Here is a 23218-nt window from a genome sequence, read left to right as displayed (position 1 = left end):
ATCGCCACGTCTGCTGCTTGAGGCATTGGCGCCGCAGGCTGCTGCTGCTGCTGCCTACTGGCTTGGGCAGCACGTACCGCTATGGTACATTACTCGCAGCGCGAAACCCGAAGGACCACTCATTGCCTTTCAAGGGGACATTAAAGCTTTCACATTCAAAACTAATAAGTGCTTAGGTGCCCTCGGCTTTTGGATGCGAAAGCATCAAATGTGCCATTGAGCGAGAGAGCCGGCGTCTTGTCATCTGGAGAAGCGAAAAAAGGCATCCGAAGCCCACGGGCTGCGACGCCACATCCAGAGCACGATTCGACGCAGCAGAGCGGGAACAGCTGCTTCTGCGAAAGCGCGCCAAGTGTTGCATGACGGGCATCGCCGCGACGCTATGTTACCCTCACTCGTCCACGCAAGCTCTCGCCGGCGTTCTAACTGCGCGTTGGTAATCGCTATGAAGAAATTATTACGTAAAAACATAAAAACCAGAATAAATTCGGAAAACATTTGTGGTAGTCAGTTTCGAACCTACGACTCCCCGCTCAGAACCCAAGCGCCTTACCAACTGGGATAAACCAGGATCTCTTATATGGCAGGCCTGTGCATTCTGCTTTACAATTTCATTCTTTTAATGACTTACTGCATCAATTTTCATTTTCGTGTGATAAATTACACAAGCTTTTTTAGGCCAGGTATGCCTAAACAAACCTCACTTTTGTAGTGTAACGCGTGCTTTCAAATACATAAACAAAGATTGTCGAGTATCATACGCGACGCAGTTAGGGGGACATTTTTTGACGATGGAAAAAGGCGTTTTACTTGCAGAGAACTTGCAAAAATATAAGAACCTTTGAAAAGACTTCACGCGTGTCTGTTAGAGACGGAGCGTATTTCTGGCAGCTCCAGCTACAGTACAAGTTTTATTGTAAAGCAATGAAGGGGGCTCGTTGGTGGACGTTCGTCATTATATTGCGCTTAGTGTTACACTGACGATTTTAAGTGAAGGACAGGACGTGGACGTACGTAGCGCAAGCTACCAACTGTTTAATACTGTTAAAGCACGCGCTTATAAGGCAATGCAATGCACTGTAATATAATGCATTGCAAATGCTCTCCGCTGCAAGAAAGCACCTCAGTCATTGGCACATGAACATAAAAACGGAGCGAGAAATATGGGAAGCACTTGCGATAGCTAAAAAAATAAAAGAGATGTGCGTAAGTACTCCGTCCATCGCCCTTGTCGATGCTCAGGTCGAGTTTGCCAGGGCGAACGGGTGCAAGTGAACAATGTATGCCTGGCCCAAAAAGTATGATCACATGTTGGCATCTTGTCATATCTTTTTACATCCCCCCCCCTTGCCATATCACCTTGTATATAGGCGCGCTCTTTAACAGTACTAAACAGTTCGTAGTTTGGGCTACGTACGTCCACATCCCGTCCTCTTAAAATCGTCAGTGCAACACTAAGTGCAATGTAATCATGAAGTTTTATTGTGACTTTAATTTCGTCCTTCATTGACTACTTCATGCCTTCAATATCTAGGCAGGACTAGTTATACAGCTTGTGATTATGGTAATCTTTGTTTCGCATAGGTTTTATGAGTTTGGCGCAATCCCCCCCAAAAGGTTACAGAGGCACTTAAGTCTCCTTACGTGCATTGGATGCGTAAGCATCCTGACTCTTCCGCCCGATACTTTACAGTTGGTCATGAGCTCGAATGAAGCAATGTTAAATTTGAGGGTGGGTCACACAAATCTTGGATGTGGGTCAAGTAAATTTCGGGATTAGACTAGGTGAATTTTGTCCGTGAGTGAAGTGAACTTTTGAATTGGGCAAAGTCATGTTTGGGGGTGGGCCACCGAAATGTTGGGGTTTGAACAAATCTATATCGGAATGAGCCAGGTGGGTTTTCAATGCGGGTCAATTCAATTTTTGAATTGGGCACAGTCAATGTTTTTTTTAGGGGGGGGGGGGCACGGTGCCTTTCCGACGCCGTGCACCCCCCCCCCCCCCCCGCCATGACAGACCTCACGGTATCTGCATCTTAAACACGGTTGGCGTTTTCATTTTGCTAGCTATTCTGCAGCAATAACGTTTCTAAGATAAATTAAGCAGATCACAGCTCACGACAGCTCGCGATGGTAATGCGAATCGCACTCAAGCAATGTAGCGACAGACCATATTCCTGAAGTAACGTTTATTAGTAACGTCCAGTGGTAAATGTCAGGCTATATGTTAATTGGGCGATATCGTCCCACACTCGCTAGCCGAGGTCACCTATGAGCATGGAGACGACGATTGTATGACGCCTACACAGTGACGATGGAATGTTGAGGGAACGATATCGATGGAACAAAAGGCATATAAAATAATTAAATTTTGGGGTTTTACGTTTCAAAACCATGATATCATTATGAGGCACGGCCTAGTGCGGGACTGCGGAATAATTTGAACCACCTAGGGTTCTTTAACCTGCACCTATATCTAAGTACACGGGTGTCTTTGCATTTCGACCCCAAAAGGCGTATAATGATGACCGCATGCCGGCAATGAGTTGTTTATTCCTAAATTATGACGATGGTATACCGACGAAAGCGTGAAGATGATCTCATGAAGGGCATGAGATGGCGTCTCTATGACTACAATGGCGTTAAGACGGCGGTATGACGAAAAGCGGGTCACGAAGCCGGAATGACAAATATTGCACAATCAAGTTGGCATGACGACGACGTTTTGACAACAGATACATGGCAGCGTCTGTGGGAAGTTAGACGCTCGCACAACAATGGCAGTGTACCCACGATTGAATCATTGACTCACGACAGCGTGATTACGATAGAACGCCAAAAAAGAAACGACGTTGATGTATCAGCGAAGGTGGTATGACGACGATGGTATGCGCGTGACGATACTAAAGTGGTGACAGGAAGCCACAAGGCGTTTGGGCTATCGCAGCCATTGTGCCGCCGCAGACAATGCGCAGTGCGCAGCTAACGGCACTGAGCATTGTCACGCATTGTCTTATGCCTATAGCAAACGGCGCCGCGTGACAGGATCTTATCACACTTAAACTTTATTTGGAGCGCCACGCCGACGGCAACAACGATGGCAGATTCTCGTGGAGTGTGCGTACAACTGAGCAATAAAACGAGTATAATGACTGTGACTACGTAAGTTGCTCTTGAAGGTGCGCCACACATATTATCCAGAATTCGCATTTCTAAACTTGAGCGATTAGCCTAATTCTGAAAAGGTTGTGGAGCACTCTGTTTCACACGGTTGTAATTATTTAGCGCAGCGTCGGCGTCAGAGGCGTACTACTTGCCCGCTGGCCGCATCGCGTTCTGAACTCAATACCCTTTGCCTCGTGGGCACCGCTTCTGATAGGCTATGATGTGTGGAACAGGCACACTAAAAGCTCAAGACAACGCCGAGTGATAGGAAGCCTGTCCTTCAGTTTATGGTGTTGCACCTAAATGACAAAACTGTTTTGAATCGTTATTTGAAGAACCCAGCAAACATGACAGGTACCCCAAATCATCCAGCATTTATTTATCAAGCATTTGGGTCGCATTTTTTCCGCAGGTACCGACGCCATAGGAGGGCCATATAGCGACGTACGTAAGTACACCACTACAATTGAACAGAAATATGTGAAGGTGACTTGAAATTTGCAGATGGCGCTTTACTTGCGCTTCACGCGACTGCTCTAAGCAAGCCCTTTCACTAAATTGCGAGTGTTATGTTCAAAATCTGTCACTCCCGTTTCCATCAGTACATTGACGATTTGTTAACGACGCAGTTAACAAGCATTGAGCATTGTGAAATGTAATGTTAGGGCAAGTGGTCGAAATAATACGCGGCGAATATAGCGACACTGCGACTTACTTTTAAGAGGTTAAAGGCATGCAACGGTAATTTAGTCGAGAAGAAACTGTGAAACAAATTGTGGGAAAAACAATAAATAACAGAAACGGCGGGGTCAAGGGTGATGCTAGCCGTTTCATGGGTGTTGTTGGTGGGGGGTTGAGTGTACGTTAAATTTTTGGGTATTGCGTGCCAAACCAACGATAGTGCTACGGCACAATATGTGCGATCACGAAAGGCCAGCAGTGTGAAGACGACGACGACGATTAGATGCTAGCGCGGGCTGTTGCCTCTTGGCCTAGCGCAGCGTATTTTCATTGTAAATATATTTGTACATAGCTTTTCGTCTGCGTCATCTTACGTAACATATCTGGTGGAGGTGGACGTTCCCTGTACCTCGTCACGGAGCTTCGCAGTGGACGGTACGTCGAGCCTTCCTTCATGGCTCCCGGCGACGACAACCCGACTCCGCCGGCTCCGACACCTGCTGCCCCTTCGACGACCTACATCCCTCTCCCCGCTACCCGTGATCCTGGCGTATTCTCGGGCCACGATGGGGAAGGCGTCGATGACTGGATCAGCCTCTATGAACACGTCAGCCGCAATAACCGGTGGGACCCTACTATTATGCTCGCCAACGTAGTCTTTTACCTCGGTGGCACACCTCGAGTTTGGTATCGCACGCACGAAGATGAGCTCACCAGTTGGGATTCACTTAAGACACAGCTTCGAGACTTGTTCGGCAACCCCTACGGTCAAAAACTTGCCGCGCAGAAGGCGCTTTCCGGCCGTGTGCAGACGTCAACAGAGCCCTATGTCACGTACATTCAGGACGTCTTGGCTCTGTGCCGCAAAGGTGACACCCACATGACTGAGTCAGACAAGGTTTCCCACATCCTCAAAGGCATTGCCGATGACGCCTTCAACTTGCTCGTTTGCAACAACGTAGCCACGGTGGATGCTGTTATAAAAGAGTGCCGCCGCCTGGAACTCGCCAAAAACCGACGTATTGACCAGCAGTTTGCCCGTCTGCCCAACACCCCAGCGACATCTTCCTGTGCCGACGCTCCTCGTCCCAACAACACTGCCGATGTTACCAGGATCGTCCGGCGTGAGATCGAGGCCGCCTATCCGGCTGCCTTCGACTCCAGTCCCACCAACACATCTGCAGTCACGGTCTCACTGATCCAGGCAGTTGTCCGCCAGGAGTTTGAAAACATGGGTCTTCACACCATCTGCTCGGCCCATCGCCCTGATACCCGCCCGGCCCATCGCCCTGATACTCGCCCGGCTTCTTCGATTTCGCCCCGTCCCGCATCTTCTTACCCACCACGTTTCCGCAACCCATCTGAGTGGCGCACTGCTGACGACAAGCCTATTTGTTTCCACTGCCATCGAATCGGGCACATTTCTCGGCACTGTCGTAGTCGCTGGAGTTCCCCGATCCGGCCTACTTATACTGCCTACTCTCACCCCTCAGGTGGCCCTTCTCGTCGCTATGCCGCACGCTCCGATAATGCCGCCACTGATTCTCCTGCAACGAACCGCCCCTATTCTCGTTCGCCTTCGCCCCAACGACGACAATCTCGCTCTCCCTAGCCCCGTCGCTCCTATTCGCCGACTCCCTTCGGGCGCCGCTCCCAGCCGGAAAACTAGACGATGCAGCGCCTCGAGGTGACGCTGCATTGCTCCCTACGCCGCCAAATCCTCTACTGACTTTGCCCACTCATCTGAACCTTCTTGACGTGCACGTCGACGGTGTTTCCGTGTCTGCTCTCATAGACACTGGGGCGCATTTGTCCGTAATGAGCGCTGACCTTCGTAACCGGCTCAAGAAAATTATCACGCCCGCCACGACGCCTGTTGTCCGTGTCGCCGATGGCGGAACAGCCCCCGTAATTGGTATGTGTACCGCCCGCGTCTCCTTCGCCGATCGCTCAACAATCGTGCTATTCACAGTCATCGCCCACTGTCCCCACGACATCATCCTCGGCTTAGACTTCCTCTCCGCACATTCTGCTCTCATCGATTGTTCCGCCAGTACTCTCCGCCTTGACCTGCCTGTTCTGGATCCTACTGAACCACACCCCAGTCGCCTCAGTTCCGCCGACTTCGTTCGCTTGCCACCTTCGGCACTGACCTACGTTGACCTAGTGTCATCCCCACCAGTCCCCGACGGTCTCTACATCGCGGCTCCTATGCAAGACGTCCTCCTTACACACGGGATCACAGTACCCCATACAGTTTTATCTATTACGGCGAATTGCGTCTGCCTGCCAGTGGTCAACTTTGGCTTGACGACACAAGTGCTGCCACGTGGGATGTCTTTGGCCCAGCTTTGTTCGTTCCAGGATCACTCAGTAGCATCCATTGCAGTAGACGACACTTCATCCGATACTTCTCTACCATCGCAGTCGGCAAATTGTACCATAGCTGACTTGCAGAAAATGATTGCGCCCGACTTGCCGTCCGAGCACGCTCGTGAACTCTACCGCGTTCTGTTATCCTACCACGATATTTTTTACTTTAACGATCGCCCTTTGGCCCAAACTACAGCTGTCAAACATCGCATTAATACCGGCGATGCCCCTCTTATTCATCGCCGCCCGTATCGAGTGTCACCAGCTGAGCGTCAAGTTATTCACGCAGAAGTTCGCAAAATGCTTGCCAGGAACATTATTGAACCGTCATGTAGTCCTTGGGCGTCACCGGTTGTGCTGGTAAAAAAGAAGGATGGCTCATGGCGCTTTTGCGTGGATTATCGGCACCTTAACAGGGTTACCAAAAGGGACGTGTACCCCCTCCCTCGGATTGATGACGCCCTTGACTGCCTCTACGGTGCTCGCTATTTCTCCTCTATTGACCTTCGCTCCGGCTATTGGCAGATTGCCGTGGACGATCTCGACCGCGAGAAGACTGCCTTTGTGACACCCGACGGTCTTTATCAATTCAAGGTGATGCCGTTCGGCCTATGTAACGCTCCTGCCACTTTTGAACGCATGATGGACTCCCTTCTTCACGGTTTCAAATGGTCCACGTGCTTGTGCTACTTGGACGACGTTATCGTATTCTTCCCAACGTTCGCTACGCACCTCGAGCGCCTCTCAGCAGTCCTGGACGTTTTTCGGCGAGACGGTCTGCAACTCAACGCATCGAAGTGCCAATTCGGCCGTCGCCAGATTACCGTCCTTGGACATCTCGTTGACGCGAACGGAGTGCAACCGGACCCAGGCAAGATCCATGCTGTTACGCACTTCCCTGTTCCGACGTGTGTCAAGGATGTGCGCAGCTTCATCGGCCTTTGTTCGTACTTCCGCCGTTTCGTGAGGAATTTCGCCGCCATAGCACGACCACTAACCGACCTTTTGAAAAAAGACTCTCCTTTCCAGTGGGGCGATAACGAGGCCTCTGCATTCTCTCATCTAATCGACATTCTCACAACGCCTCCCGTTCTGGCCCATTTCGATCCTTCTGCGCCTACCGAAGTCCGTACTGATGCCAGCGGTCACGGAATTGGAGCAGTACTAGCACAACGCCAGCGTGGCCACGACCGTGTTATCCTTACGCCAGCAGGCTCCTCTCACCCGCGGAGCGCAACTATTCCATCACTGAGCGTGAGTGTCTGGCCCTAGTTTGGGCGGTTGCGAAATTCCGCCCATACTTATATGGCCGATCCTTTTCCGTTGTCACAGACCATCACGCGCTTTGTTGGTTATGCTCATTGAAAGACCCTTCAGGAAGACTGGGTCGCTGCGCCTTACGCCTCCAAGAATATTCGTTCTCTGTCACCTACAAATCTGGCCGACTACACACGGACGCTGACTGCCTGTCTCGCTACCCGGTAGACGAGTCTGACGACGCCGACAGTAGTACCGCCGACGGCATTTTCTCTGTGTCTGCCTTCGCTAACTTCGCCGATGAGCAGTACCGAGACCTATCGCTGCGAGACCTATCGAGCGTCTGCTCTCTACACCTACCGACGCATCCGTTCGCCGATATGGGCGGCATTCTGTACCGAAGGAGCTTCCTCCCTGATGGCCCTGATCTTCTTCTTGTCGTGCCAAAACATCTACGACAGCCTGTGCTCTATGAGATGCATGACGCACCCACTGCAGGACATCTTGGGGTACCCCGGACGTACGACCGCGTCCGCCGCCGCTTCTATTGGCCTAGTCTCGCTCGCTCCATTCGACGCTATGTTGCTGCCTGTGATCCCTGCCAGCGTCGGAAGACACCTCAGGTGCTACCTGCCGGTCATCTCCAGCCGATCACCGTCCCTGTGGAACCGTTCTTTCGTGTTGGATTAGACCTGCTCGGTCCCTTTCCCACGTCATCCTCTGGGAACAAATGGGTAGCCGTCGCGACTGATTACGCCACCCGATACGCTATCACTCGGGCTCTCCCTACCAGCTGCGCCACTGACGTCGCGGACTTTCTCATGCGTGACATTATCTTGCTTCATGGCGCCCCGCGACAGCTGCTTACTGACCGTGGTCGAAACTTCCTCTCGAAAGTTATCGCTGACATTGTGCGTTCCTGCTCCATTCAACACAAACTGACTACTTCATACCATCCTCAAACCAATGGCCTGACAGAGCGGTTAAACCGTACTCTTACCGATATGCTGGCCAAGTACGTTTCCAAGGACCACCACGACTGGGACATCGCCCTTCCTTACGTAACATTTGCGTACAATTCTTCCCGGCACGACACCGCCGGATTTTCTCCCTTTTATCTCCTGTACGGTCGCGAACCTACATTGCCCCTAGACACGGCACTTCCTCCTGCTGCAGTCTCAACAAGCGAGTATGCGCGCGACGCCATCGCCCTCGCCGACCATGCACGCCAGCTTGCCCGTGCTCGACTTACGGCCTCACAGACCACTCAGCAGTGTCAGTACAACGCCCGCCATCGTGACGTACAGTTTTCACCTGGTGCGCTCGTGCTCCTGTGGTCGCCCTCTCGTCACGTCGGACTTTCAGAGAAACTTCTTTCGCGATACACAGGGCCCTACCGCGTGCTGCGCCAGGTGACGCCTGTGACTTACGAAATTGCTCCTGTGGGCTTAACCTCGTCCTCTCCTGTGGCATCTAGTGATGTCGTGCACGTCAGTAGGCTCAAGTCCTACTACACTGCTTCCGAGTCCGATCTTTAGTCGCTCCGGGACGGCGCTTTTGCAGCCGGGGGTAGTGCTACGGCACAATATGTGCGATCACGAAAGGCCAGCAGTGTGAAGACGACGACGACGATTAGATGCTAGCGCGGGCTGTTGCCTCTTGGCCTAGCGCAGCGTATTTTCATTGTAAATATATTTGTACATAGCTTTTCGTCTGCGTCATCTTACGTAAGAATATCATCAGGATGTATACCGTAGGAAGCCCTAACGGGCCCTTAAGACACCCAAAGCACTAAATAAAAAAATGACTAAATATAAGGTGTCACTTTAGAGTGCCAAATGGCGGACGGAAGGATCAAGAGCGTAGGGGCACATATTTTCGTTGATTTTGCATAGAAACGCGTCACGGCGTTGTTAGGTAGCGCTGTTCACTTGAAAAATGAAAAGAAGAAAAAAGCTGGAGTTCAACGTAGTGCCCGGTAGGTCTACGGAGTATCTGAAGAGTCTGTGGGCATCCTGGTGCAAGTGTCCACACTTGTAAACGACGGTATGAGAGCACAGTTGGAGTCGCAGTGCCCAGCGAACAGGACGACCTGCCGGATCATTAGAGGAAGACAGCCAGCAGAGCGAGACATTGATGGTCAGTAAAGACGGTGAAAGGTTGGCCACAGAGGTGAAGGCGAAGCTTTACTATCACCCAAACAAGAGCGAGACACCCTCTCTCTATGAGAGAATAGTTTCCCTCCGCATAGGTGAGGAGGTGGTTGGAAATGCGATAACATACTCCTGACCATGCTGTCGTTCGACCAGAACTGCGCGGATTCCGTGACACTGACATCTGTACGGACTTCCATGGGGGCAGACTCGTCGAAGTGAGCGAACACTGGTGGTCATTTCGGTAGTCAAAATAACTAGGAGAAGGCGTATACTTGTTCTCGACCCCAGGAAAACGTCACGTCTTTCTTAAGAAGGCAGGTGAGGAGCCATGCTATTTCTGCAAGTTCTTTCACGAAGTGCCAAAAATAGGAACAATCACCAACAAAAGAATTTACTTCCTGAGTAGAATGAGGTGTCGGAAAGTTGATAATGGCGCGAGCTTTGGCAGGGTCAGACCGTATACCGGCAGCATCGACAAGATAGTCAAGTACAGTGATTTCCGAATTAATTTAATAAACCTGGGTTTCACTAAAGTGTACTGAATGCATGGTAGACAGGCGTTTTTTGCATTTCGCCCTTATCGAAATGCGGCCGCCGCAGCCGGGATGGTAACTATACGTTGGGCCTGGCAGCGTAACTGTCTCAATAAAGAACGGGTGCCCTTTTGTGACGATGAAAGAAAAGGCGCAATTGGCAGTCCTATTCTCACCCCACTCCCTACTTCTTCAGAGATGGTGTTCTTCGGAAGGGTTGAAGCAGCTCAGTGTTTGTTGCCGCTAGTCAGTGTAATCAGTTCCTGTGGACTGTTACTGCCGACGGGGCATATAGTTCTAGTATGAACATTGGATGAAGGTATCACGCTGGACAATATATCGCCCTTAGATGAACGCGGCCATCATACCCTTACTCTCAGTGCTCCACGGTCTCGTGGAGTGCCAGGCACCAACACTTCATCTCATGTCTATTTTTACGCCATGATTGCCTATGACCTTTCCAATGCTCAGCCTGGCGACATTCGTCGCTTGCTAACTGCTTGCAGCAACGTTTGCGATTTTGCTTCTCCTCACCACATCGATACTCATCGATACTCATCATTGTGACTTATCGCATCGATACCGGCGAGCCACTCCCATCCGCAGGCGTCCTTACCGATTATGCGACTGAACGCCGCGTAATCCAAAGAGACATAAAAAAAATGATCACCAAAAACATCACCGAGCCATCTACGAGTCCTTTGGTGTCCCCTGACGTATATGTCAGAAAAAAAGACAACACCTCGCCGTTCTGCGTCGCCTATTATTTGATCTTGCCATTGAGTGTGGGAGATGGCAAATGTCGAGGAGGACTTTGAAAAATGAAGACTCATTTACATTAAGCACAGGAATCGAAAAAAGCAAAACAGTAAAAAGCCATGGTTACGGCCGCCTGCGAGCCGGACGCTGCAGCCCGTGGCATGAACGTCTCTCTCTTATCGATGTTGCTTTGGCTTATAACACCTTTATCCATCGGGGTCACGTCATTTTGAACCAGTCGTCGAGCGCGTGCAAGCGGCGTTATGGTCGGTCACTCCCTGGGCTTTATCCTCCGACGGATAACTGCGCCCGGCGTCGCCTGACGACCAATGACAATGACGAATGGTAGAATGACACCCCCCTTGGTGTGGTCAGGGTTGATGGACATTGATATTATGTCGGACAGCGTGCGACGAAAGCGCTCTGTGAGAACATTAGTTTGAGGGCAGTAGCTGGAAGTCGTTTTATGGATGCACGTGGGGCTCCATGCCGTAAAAAGGTGGCTTCCAAGAAAAAGGCTGCAACCTCCTCTGCGGATCCCGAAGATAGTGCGGCTGTTTCAGCGTACTCTGTCAAGTGGTCTGCAGCTGTGACGATCCATCGTTTACCGCCAGTGGTTAATGGTAAAGGTCTATAGAGGTCGATACCAACGACTGCGAAAGGAGCTTCAAGACACGGGACAGGTCGGAGCAGTCCAGCCGGAGGTGAAGTCAGTCGTTTGCGGTGTTGACAGAGCGAACAGGAAGCCAAGTATTTCGCTGGGCTGGTTGCAAGTCCAGGCCAAGAGAAGCGGCTGTCAATTCACTCATAGCTTTTATGGAAACCAAAGTGACCGGCAGTGGGATCGTCGTGAAAGGTCTCCAATATCTGGGCCCGAAGTGATCTGAGAAGGACAGGAACCCAACGGTGTCCTTGGGGATGAAACACGTGCAGGTATAACATCAAACTTTCGATCTTAAAGTTCTTCAACTGCCGACGGAGACGAGTATTAGGTGTGCGAGATGATCCGCGAATACGTTCCATAACGCAGTGGCAGTAGGAGTCATCACGTTGGCAAGAGGCAAACGTATGAGAATGGCTGGATGGGAGCCGGTCGACAGCTTCGAGCGAAGGGAATGTAGGCGACACGTCCTGCGGTTTCTTCACGGAAGGTGGTAAGTAAGCAGTGTTTGAAGACGGTGGTAGGGGACAAAGAGAAAGAGCATCGGCATCCTGATGTTTCTTTCCAGACTTGTAGGTGACGTCGAAGTCGTATTCTTGCAAACGAAGCATCCAACGGCCGAGACGTCCCGTTAAATTCTTTAGCGTCGCGAATCAGCACAAGGCGTTGGGATCAGTAACGACCGTAAGGTGGTGGCCGCGCAGATAAGGCAGACATTTTTGAATGGGCCAAACAACGGCGAGACACTCTTGCTCGGTAATCGTATAATTTTTCTCTGCAGCTGTTAGCGTGCGACTTGCGTATGCTACCACACGTTCTTAGAAACCACACGCCGGAGGCTCCTAGAGAATCTAGGGTCGTGGTGGCGGAAAGGCGGAGCAAGCGGCGACCTGAACGAACCTCCTGGGAAACTTGAAGGTGTAGAGGACCAAGGGATGGAGAGCAGCCTCTACCACTCGCGAGACAGTTGTGAAGCTTCGATGGTTTATTTTGCAGGTCGCGCGCTGAACACGATGACGCTGGCCATGATGATGAATATATACAAATGAAGAAGATGAAGGGGCAATATAATGCTCAGAAATGGCATAATCCAGCACGAGGCTCGTCAGCAAGCACTAACTGACCGGAGTTGGCACTTCCTCTCAAGAGTTATCGATGACATTCCGAAGTCCTGCGCGAAGCAACATAACTTGACTACGGCCAACTATGTACAGAAGAATCGCTTTACAGAAGGCCGGAACCGAACACTTACTGACCCGTTGGCCATGTACGTACTTGTCTGGCGACCACTAATAGCGGGACGCTGCATTGCCCTTTGGGACATTCACGTACAACATGTCCAAGCATGAGACCGCTGTTCATTAGCCGCTTATTCTCTTGTACAGTCGCAACCCTAGATCACTCATTAACACCCTCGAGCCTTCATCTGCGTGCCCACCCAATGAATATGATTGATAGACTATTTCCCGTGCCGATAATGCATTTCAAGTTGCTTCCGCTCGATTTTCTGTGTCCGAAATATATAAACAGTCCTGCTACAACAGCCACCACAGGACCGCTTACATTGTACACCGATCGCTCGTACTGTTTTGGCCCCCAGCACTAGGTCGGGCTTTCCGAGAAACTTCTATTCCAGTACACAAGGCATATCGTGTGTACCGCCAAGTGACTGCAGTCACTTATGAAATTGTTTGACTGCAGCCTTCGGCATCATGTGCTAATCCTCGCACGGACATTGTACAGGTTCTTCGCTTCAATCCGTGTCATTTTTCGGACACCCCTTAATACCTCGTGTTCTAGTTTTCACACGGCCCGCCGTGGTTGCTTAGTGGCTATGGTGTTGGGCTACTAAGCCCGAGGTTGCGGGATTGAATCCCGACCACGGCGGCCGCATTTGAATGGGGGCGAAATACAAGAACACCCGTGTATTTAAATTTAGGTGCACGTTAAAGACCCCCAGGTGGTCCAAATTTCCGGAGTCCCCCGCTATACGGCAGGCCTCATAATGAGATCGGGGTTTTCGCACGTCAAATCCCCCAATTTAATTTAATTTTTTTTAGTTTTTACAGGTAGTGACCTTTTACCTGCACCCAGTTGGTGCTTTTGTCTCCTGAGAGCAGTGTTATGAGCGCGTCTTCCTGCGGATATAGAAGATGCTGAGCTCTTCACCGGACAAAAGGAGGACGAAGTTTCTATCGTCCGCTACTGTTGTTGTTCTGTGACCTCGCTTTTAGCCTCGTTGTATGTACTGCAAACGAACTTCTTTATGGCAGATCTCTCCGTAACAATATAATTGCTCTGTGGCATTCCTGGAATATGAAGGACATCGCCTAATTCGAATAACTCTTGCTTTCATTTCTTTCAAGAGCGCAATCCACCCAAGAAACAGAGCACCACTAGTGAGTCCACGTTAACGCCGGCCTCAACAACAACGCCGGCCTCAACAACAACGCCATCAACGACCACGTGTAAGCGCTCATGCCACGGAAATATTTACTTAAGGTTACAAATCGAATTTGTGTAATGGAATCAGGAAATTACCTTCCTTTCATTTAAGCAGTACGCAAAATGTCTGTGCAAAGTGCGCCGTCTTATAGCACAGTGGCACAAAAAATGCCGCGTAGCGTTCTTAATTTTCATTTGAGGCCATGAGAGTGATTAAGTATAACTATGCTGGGAAGAGGCATGATCAAATGTTCGATAGCGATTGTACGATGGCCTAAAGGAGAAACGGCTAAGCGTAGCGCCAACTTAAAAAAAAATTATATTTTCTTTATCAAGGCCACTCCAATGTGGCTCACGCTTTCGGAGTTGTTGATAAATTTATGAGGTACATGGTGTACATGCACCTTTGATATCTCGCGTGAAATCTTCTCTTTGAGGTGGTTCGACAGAAAAGTGTGTCATAGGAAATCATGAGAGCGTCATAGGCAATGGTAGCAAACATTACAGCCTCGGATTCATGGTTGATTGACCCGGAATGCAGTAATGTAACTTTTTATTTAACTATCTGTTAGGATTTCAAAGTATATCTCCTCCTTAACCACTCAACATACAGTTTGATTCAAAAAGCAAAAACCCGATTGTTTTACTCTGCTTTGATGCCTTATTTTGGTGTGTTGTCGCTTCTTGTGACCGCCACCTGCCGTTGTGGCTTAGCGGCTGTGGCATTGCGCCGTAAGCATGAAGTCGCGGGATGAAATTCCGGCCGCAGCGGCTGCATTTCGCTGGTGTACCGAAAACGCTCATGTACTATTCTGCAGGCGTACATTAACAATCGCCAGCTGGGGAAACTTATTCCGGAGTCCCCCCCCCATGGCATTCGTCATAATCAAATAGTGTGTTTTGTACGTAAAACCGCAGAGTGTACTATCCTAAACGCATTCAGAAGCGCCTCCATACAAACCAATGCGCACCTCATTTCATTCCATCAGTCGCCGTTCTCGTTTAATATAAAAGTAGGCACAGGACTACAAAAGACCATGTACAAGGAATGCCGGCAAGTGTATTTCAACGGAAGCAAACAGCACGTTTGCATCATCGCGCTAAAAAAAGCACCATAAACACAAAGTATATGCGAATACCTACTGACTGGAGAAATATATTGCCGTGCGATAATTTACATCTCGTGTAGCATGATTTGAGTCTCTCCTGCACAAAGAAATTGATATTGCCTTTTGTCGCTGATTCTCTTGTTCATACGACGTACTGCTTCCCGAATGGGGCTACATTATTGCATAATTAGCGCATAATGTCTGTGAGGTCCGTCATACTCTTTTATATTATCTTTGTCATTGTTTAATTCTTGTGAATGGAATACAACAGCTTATAAATAAATGAAGCTTCACTTTCTCTGACGCGGGCTATTCTAGAACACCCTCTGAGAAAATGTATGTTGAAAATTGTGTATTTTGTTACGCGTTGGTAACCTTACACACCATATGCTCCTCAGAAATTTCTTTGAACTGCCCTGCTCAGTCAGAGAATTAAAATTTAGGCACATCACTCGAATTACTGTCGTATAACTTCGTTTCCTAAAGTGAAATGTCAATATTTAAAGAACTTAGACGGGAAAACTACTTGGTAGAATGTCTCGGGGTCCGTACCTGTATTCACATTTTAATGCGTACGCATTCTTTAGAGAGCTCCTCAGTCCTGTCGCGCGAAAAGTGTTATGTCTTGTATCTGCACAAGCAATTTTCAGAATTCAGGTGTTTAATCGTTATTATAGTGTTCATGTAGATCCTTCGCAGTTTTTTATCAATAATCAATAAGGAAGAATGTAAAGCAAAAAAATAAAATAATAGAAGAATACCCATAGAGGTTTATAGAGCTCCTTAGAATATGCTTGGGGGAGATTATGTAGGGGTAGCTAGGCCAACTGAAATTTGGGGGTCGGTCAACGTGAAATTCGGGGTTGGGTCTACTCGAAATTTGGAGGTGGACCAAATGAAATTTGGGTTTGGGCAAACTTGATATCTGCATGTGGGTCAACTAATCTTACGGGTGAGTCTACTTGAAGTTCGCGGGTAGGTGAGGGTGGCCCAACTGATATTTGGGGGTGGGCTAACGTCAATTTCGGATTGGGCCTACTTGAAACTTGGGGTCGGTACAACTGAAATCTCAGGTTGGGCCAACTTGGAATTTGGCGGTGGACCTACTTAAACTTGGAGATGGGCCCAGTTGAAATCTGGGAGTGGGCCAACTTAAATTGGGGGCTGGGCTAACTGAAATTTGAAGGTAAGCCAACTTGAGATGTTGTGGTGGCCGAATATCCAAGGGAACGCTGATGAGCGTCCTTCGAGTTATGAAATGAACTCGCCGCTGGCAAGCGAGTGCGTTGAGAGTCTTGGCGCGTTTTCACTTACCGAGGCGCATCCAGAATGCATGCGAGAGCTTGCCAGGTTAAGGAAGGCGAGCATGACACAGGCTTGCGAGAGCGACCGCGAGGGTGACACGGCATAGCACTCTCCCCTCACGAAACGCCTGACGTGGTGTTTCCTTTCGACCACTCTGCACCGTCGGGGCCCGCTCATGGTCGGCGTTCCGGCTCAATTGGTACGGTTTAATTGAAGGGGCCGGATGCGGCGAGAAAATCTGACAATTGTATACTAACGGCAAATCATTCTTTGCCACCGGAAAGGCCATGGGTAGGCGCGTATAAGCTTGGAAAACCAAGTAAGCAAAACTAAGCAAAAACGAAGTCACAGCCGAACCAATAAACGCTTAGGCGTTAATAGACAATTTTCAGAATTGCCGTAGCTTTTTTTGCCAAACTTATAAACGTTTTGAGTTGCGCGTGGCCTCACAAGTTGGAGGTGACTCGTCAGAAAAGTAAAAACGGTGCATTTGAGTTGTCTGAGCTAGAAATCGCGCACTTTTTCATCCCGGACGGAATGCTGGAACATATCGCACATTCGAAAGTCCGTTTCAGAGCGTTCAGGCAGAACTACACAGGAATAATAAAACAGAATTTAAACTAACTGATGCAATGAGAGGGTTATCCTAGCAGCATTCCTGCTACATGAGGCCCATTCGAATCCGGCTATGCCGTCAGCAACGCTTACACGAGACCCATATAGCGCTTTTGAATTAGTCGCAGAGTGGTATAGCTTTATTCACGCATACGTTATAGGTGTGCACAAAACAGGCCTTTAAAACCAGAAAACGATAAAGAAAGAGACCGAAGCTTTTCACTACTAGGGGGTCTGTCGCATTCAATATTGGTCTGGATTTGCCTTATTATTTATCAAGAAAACTATGGTCCTCTCGCGCTTCAAGCAGTAATGAGTTTCGAATAAACTGAGTCGGAAGTCTATGCTGTTTGCTTTTTCGTTTCTTTCCTTGTTCGTGTGTGTGTGCGTTGAGTGCTTCGCGAAGGTCGTAACAATGAATTCATGACTACTAATTCAACTGTCATTTTTAGATGATAGATTTGCAGCAAACTGTAAATATTTACACACCGCTGGACCAGGGAAAAAGCCAAATATCTCCGCAGTTTGGAAACACAGCCTCGTGTTCGGTTCACAACCAGTGCTGTTTTCAGGCTTTACTAGCCGGCACACAGCGGGCAACTACCAATTTGAAAAATATAATTATAATTTGACTGGATCCGAAACTTATAGCAAACTGAACGTACTCTAATACCCCGCGGCCCGTAAACATCTCCGTTTGGCTAAAAGAAAAAAAATTCACCGATGATTAGGATACTCCCTAGTGCAAAATTTGAGCGCAGGTCTATATGTGTTTTCATTTCGCGATGTATTATCTGGTTTGGACAATCTGTCTCGCGCGGCACATTGCCAACGGAGTGAAGTCTGGTGCAATTGCCTCGCTATTCCGGAGATCGTGAGTGGCGGTGCGTAGGTGACACGTGGGCAAGATCCACAGCAGCCGCCGCAGACACACCTCCGCTCATGCAGCGCTTGGTTGCCATATTTCGTATCGGTGCATGCGCTCGCCGCATGCCATCGGTGAGCTGACGACGGTGCTTACTCTGGGGCCATCTGGTAGCGGTCGTCACCGCAGAGCTTGTCTTGCGCAACGCTATGTTTTTTTTTTGCTCATGCTTTCGTGATACCCTCCTCCGCTTTCCGCCTCATTCTTCCGCAGCACTCTCCTCCTCCACTTTCCTCCTCACGCTCTCATCGCCATCGTCACTTTTTATTCCGTACTTCGCTCCGCTGTACTCAGCTGTGCTCGTTCGCTATGATCCTTCGCTGTGCTCGTTGGCTTGGTTACGCCTACGCTCCACGCAGGAACAGGCGCCTACGAGCGGCGCTTTAAAAATCCAAAGAAAGTACTGTTGCTGAAAACGTACGCGTCAAGTCAAGGAACGTTGCTCTTTTCGAGCTTTCATTTACTTTCTCGTCTTTATTAAAGACGAAAGGTCCCCTCACTAGGCCACATTGCAAATTTTGGTTATACGGTGGAAGCTCTTACGAGTCCTCCAGGGAGCGTTCTGCCACAAAAAATTTTCAAGTGGGCTCATTAATAGCCGAGATAGAAATATTTCAGTGCCACGAACCTATGATTTCAGCAGGCGGGCTCCACTACATAGCGAGACTCCCTCTCGCCCCGTCTATCCTTCGCAAGCGAAATTCCTTCCCTGCGTTCTCTCATGCTGGACCTCGAGGGTCGCGTGACACATACGTCATGGGCCCCGCCTTCACTTCTTTTTCTCCTCGCTTTTGTTTTTCGACGCTACGCACTTACGCTGGCGGCGTTGCGCGCGAGCTGTTGTCTCGTTCGCGCAGCGCACGATTTTGCGCGCCGTGCACAAGAACACATGACTAGCGGTATAATTCAGTGCTACGCGAATACTGAGGCAGAACAAGCGGATCGCAGAGCATTATCACGCACTGGAACACGGTAGAAAATGGCATAGTTTCGGTACCGGCACAGTGACCGCACAGCCGTGGGAACAAGCAGACAAAGCGGAAGTACATCTCTTGCTTTGGTACGAAGTAAAGCAAAAAAGACGCAGACATTCCGTTTGTGTGTTATTATTTCTATAGACTTCAAATTGTCCATTCGAGCAAGAGATCGCACAAATAATAGATGGTGCCTTGAATAATTCTCGAAGTCACGTGTCATGAAGAAAGACGTCACACTGCGGACTCGAGTACGTAGGCGCGGGGACGCGAGTACGTCATCCTCCGGCTTGAAGCGCGGTGGCCGCGAGGAGAAGGAAAAACCGCGTTCACTTTGAAATTTCAAATCTTTCCGTGGTGCGTAGGGATGTAATACTTTGCAGCCACGATCATTATCACGCAATGTATGCTCTGCGCTTGTCACCTCAACATGACCAGACCTGGTGAGGGGCCCTTTAAGAAGGAAAGTTTACCCTTTATCCATGAATATTTCCACAGTTTTAATAAAAAATTATTTCTCCTATTTTATTTCTTCACTTCAATGCTAGTTGCCGTACTACGATTGTCTGAATAGTTGTTTGCTTTCTTCGGTCATACACCAGGATATATCATTACTATATTTCAGACAGACCATTCGATCCAAGCTACCAAAAGAAAAGTGAGTATTTTTGTTGATTCACTTCCCTTCATTTCACTCAGATAGACAATACCGATTGGTTGAAATGTCGGTGCGTTGGTAAATTACATTCAATGTTTGTAGCGCAGAATGAACACATCTAGAAAGACGGGCTAAGCACAACACAACGGGTAACTACCAACTATGCTATATTGTAGCAAGCGCTGATGTACACGTTCCCAAGACATATGTGACCCGTTCAACACCCTCATCTTCAAAGAAGCTATACCTCATTTCGCGTGCTAGGAAAGCACACACACACACACACACACACACACACACACACACACACACACACACACACACACACACACACACACACACACACACACACACACACACACACACACACACACACACACACACACACACACACACACACACACACACACACACACACACACACACACACACACACGCGTGGTGTGTGTGTGTGTGTAGCACTCCCCATTACGTGGTCCGATCCCAAATATAATGCAATACAGGCCCCACCCGCGGCGGAGGGGAAGCAGCCGTTAAGCACTGCCCATACGTGGGCCGGTTCCCGAAGATAGTGCTATGCAGAACCGACCCGCGGTGGAGGTGCAGTTTGTGATTAAGGGGCCCACGTACACAGCTTCGCTGATCATCGTTCTTTAAAGAGTGGAAGCGCACTGATATTTTTTTTTATTTCGTGTGCCTGAGTTTGTGTGTTTGCGTCCAGGCGCGCGTGAATGCGTCGGTGCGTCAAGTATCAAGTCCGTGGTTCAACCGTATGCGCGAACACTCAGACAAGGCTCAAAAACAAACTAGAGATAGTAATTTATCACTGCGTTGCAATGAATGCGGCTGCAAGCCGTCTTTTAGGGATGTGACCTATTTGTCAAAATATCGTGATGAACGCGTATGTCTTGTTTCCGAAGCCTTTCACATTCATAATAGTGGCGAAGCATGTGTAAGCCCTCTCCTTCCGAAGGGTATAGCCTTCCAATATCATTGACTGAAATTTAGTACTCCTGCGCAGGCCGAATTTCCGTAGCTTTTGTGCTTTGAGGTAGCTGTAGAAGACCGTATATATGCTGACTGAAAGAATAAGTGCATTTGGTTGCTAGGCAGCGCGGTGGTCTGCGTCCCTCGCTTCATCCTGTTGTTTCACGCTGTTCACTGCTCGTAATTATGAACCAGCCAGCCCAAATGCGTACTCTTCTATACGTGAAGTGTTGTGTTCGTTGAAGTTTTCTTTTTTACCACAGCGTCTCCTTTAATTTTAAAAGGAGATAAACATGGTGAGAATGTCAAATGAATATTTTTTTAATAAATTGTGGAAACAACTTCCTATGTTTCCTAATAGTGTATCATTGTTAATAAAACAGTGGAGGTATTTTGCGCATAAGTTATGTATAGTCATGCGGTGTGTCTCGAACCATTGGACCGCGGAAGAACCGCGCCCCCCCCCCCTACTGTGGAATAGTTTAGAATAGTTAGAACCTGCATGTGCTTCACCCTGTGGACACCAATAAATGTTATCTATTATATACGAACAGAAATAAATACCAGAACTCCAAATAGTGAACTCTTGAACCAAATAGCAAATGCTATTCGAATCATCAAATTTCCGATTTTGAGAGCTTAACCTGTTTAATGGGGATGGAAACATGTGGTATTCTAAGGTTTTGGTATGCTTTCGCAGATTTGGCGTTGCCTGCAGATGAAAGTCTACAATGATTGTGAGGTAGAATTGTTATTTACGTCTGGATGCAGTAAGAATCAAGTAATAGTAATTAGTTAATTGTGACTAGTCGTGAACGTTTACAACGTGATTAGAATATGCTTTCAGAAGTGGAAGCGGGAGCTTCCAGTTATGCCTCGCTTTCTGACATGTATGCAGAAGAATTTCATGCGGGCTCTGTCATCTTTCGTCTATAGGAAGGCTAGGTAGGTTGGCACGGTCTTTCGAGAAGCGCAAAAGAAATAGTAGATTACATTAGTGGAGACCAGTAATCCAGACATCCGAAACTTGATTTCTATTTTTGCCGAGCAACGTTTACTGCCGAAGCAAAACAAAAGTCAAAATTTACTCTTACTTTCTTCAAATCTTGCATCCAACTGGCTGCACCGATATGTTGACGTACCATAATAAATTTCGAAGTATTAGTGGTTGCTCGAGCCATCTCTATGGAGGAAAATTCATCAAAGGTCGTTAGGCTGGCTCTTCGGTTCCTATGTTATGCAAGCAGATCTCTCTTAGCACAAAGCTATTCCGGTGAAGACATGACTGGTTATTATGTTGTAGTAGCCAAAATCTTTAAGGTACATGCGCCCACCACTATCTCGTTTGTACGTTCTTTCTTAGGTATCCGTTTAAGCAAGATTGAACTATTACAGGTTCGTATTATGTCGCAATAGCTTGTATTTCGCGTGATTGTTTCTTAAAGCGGTAAGTGGGGTACATTTATTTGAAAAAGCAGGCAGTAGTGTGGCTACGTTCTGCAACCTGTTGAGGGGCTGCGCACACGTCTCATGAATTACAGACGTCACCGGACTGCTGTGCCAGACAGGAGCAGCCGAGTTCCTGTCCGTGCAGCCACCAGACACCTGCGACTTTTTCATTGTGAAGTTCGCCACAAAACCGGCGCAGCCTCACCCGGTTCACTCGTACATGGCCACGGTCGAAATCACTCCCGGTGAGATTTACTAGAAAGTCAGGGCTAGCTGGTAGTGCGACGTGCTCCGTTTTATCGCCAATACCTTTAGAAAACCCAACAGCAAACGGACGTGTTTTGCCGTGTGCATGTTTTCGCGGCACTTCGCTAAAAGTATTCGTTGTGCCATGCCACCAAATAAAGTAAAGTTTCGTGGCGAGGTAGCAAGGCAAAAATATTGCATCTTTTTGACTAGGCTTGTTGTAGTGATCTGTACTCCTTAAGCGGAAATTGTCGGTCTACTCTCGGAGAGCGTGAAAAGCATAGCCCCGAGATCCTCGACTCAGGTTGCGCACCTTGCCACAAGCAGATTTACATCACGTGGGCGCCAAATATTTCAATCTGGCTTGAACCTGTGTCCTAGGAATGCTCAGTGCCTCAAAATTGTGCTTCCTTTCTTGAAATGATGTATAAATTTTTCCATACAAAGTTGTTTGCGTTTGCGTCAAAACACTTCCTTCGAATTGCCCTTATATTCTTTGTGAAATACAAGCAGCAGCCAGACTGTGGGCCAGACAATGAAATCTTCCTTACCTCAGTAAGGAAGCCTTCATTGCAGTGAGGCTACCTTATGTCACTCTGAAAGGTTCCTTACTGAGGCGCCCTCGGTGAAGGCTTCCTTGGTGCTTCCTTGGTACTTCCTCAGCATAAGAAGCCAAACAATGAAATCTTCCTTACCTCACTAAGGAAGCCTTCATTGGGGTGAGGCTACCTTATGTCACTCTGAAAGCTTCCTTACTGAGGGGCCCTCGGTGAAGGCTTCCTTGGTGCTTCCTCAGCATAAGGTAGCTCCAAAGCTACCTTCATGCGTCCTTACGCCGCTCCTGGCCCTGAACGAGCGCTTCACCTCACTGCTTAACCACGTGGCATTCGCTTGCGCATGCGCACTGTCGCCCACCTGCG

General features: G+C 48.6%; 1 protein-coding gene across 4 annotated transcripts in view; it reads left to right on the top strand.

Annotated features, from left to right (window-relative positions):
* LOC135912333 (uncharacterized) overlaps window positions 1-23218 on the top strand; it is a 140747-nt gene that overhangs the window by 19357 nt on the left and 98172 nt on the right. For all 4 annotated transcript variants that reach the window (XM_065444775.1, XM_065444761.1, XM_065444766.1 and 1 more), the window contains exons 5-8: window positions 3578-3613; window positions 13952-14053; window positions 19584-19616; window positions 22145-22297. In XM_065444775.1, the coding sequence (XP_065300847.1) occupies window positions 3578-3613; window positions 13952-14053; window positions 19584-19616; window positions 22145-22297 (324 nt within the window). The remainder of the gene's footprint in view (window positions 1-3577; window positions 3614-13951; window positions 14054-19583; window positions 19617-22144; window positions 22298-23218) is intronic.

Source organism: Dermacentor albipictus, chromosome 1 (assembly GCF_038994185.2).
Source record: "Dermacentor albipictus isolate Rhodes 1998 colony chromosome 1, USDA_Dalb.pri_finalv2, whole genome shotgun sequence".
Taxonomy (NCBI): Eukaryota; Metazoa; Arthropoda; class Arachnida; order Ixodida; family Ixodidae; genus Dermacentor; species Dermacentor albipictus.
This window is presented reverse-complemented; position numbering and strand designations above follow the sequence as displayed.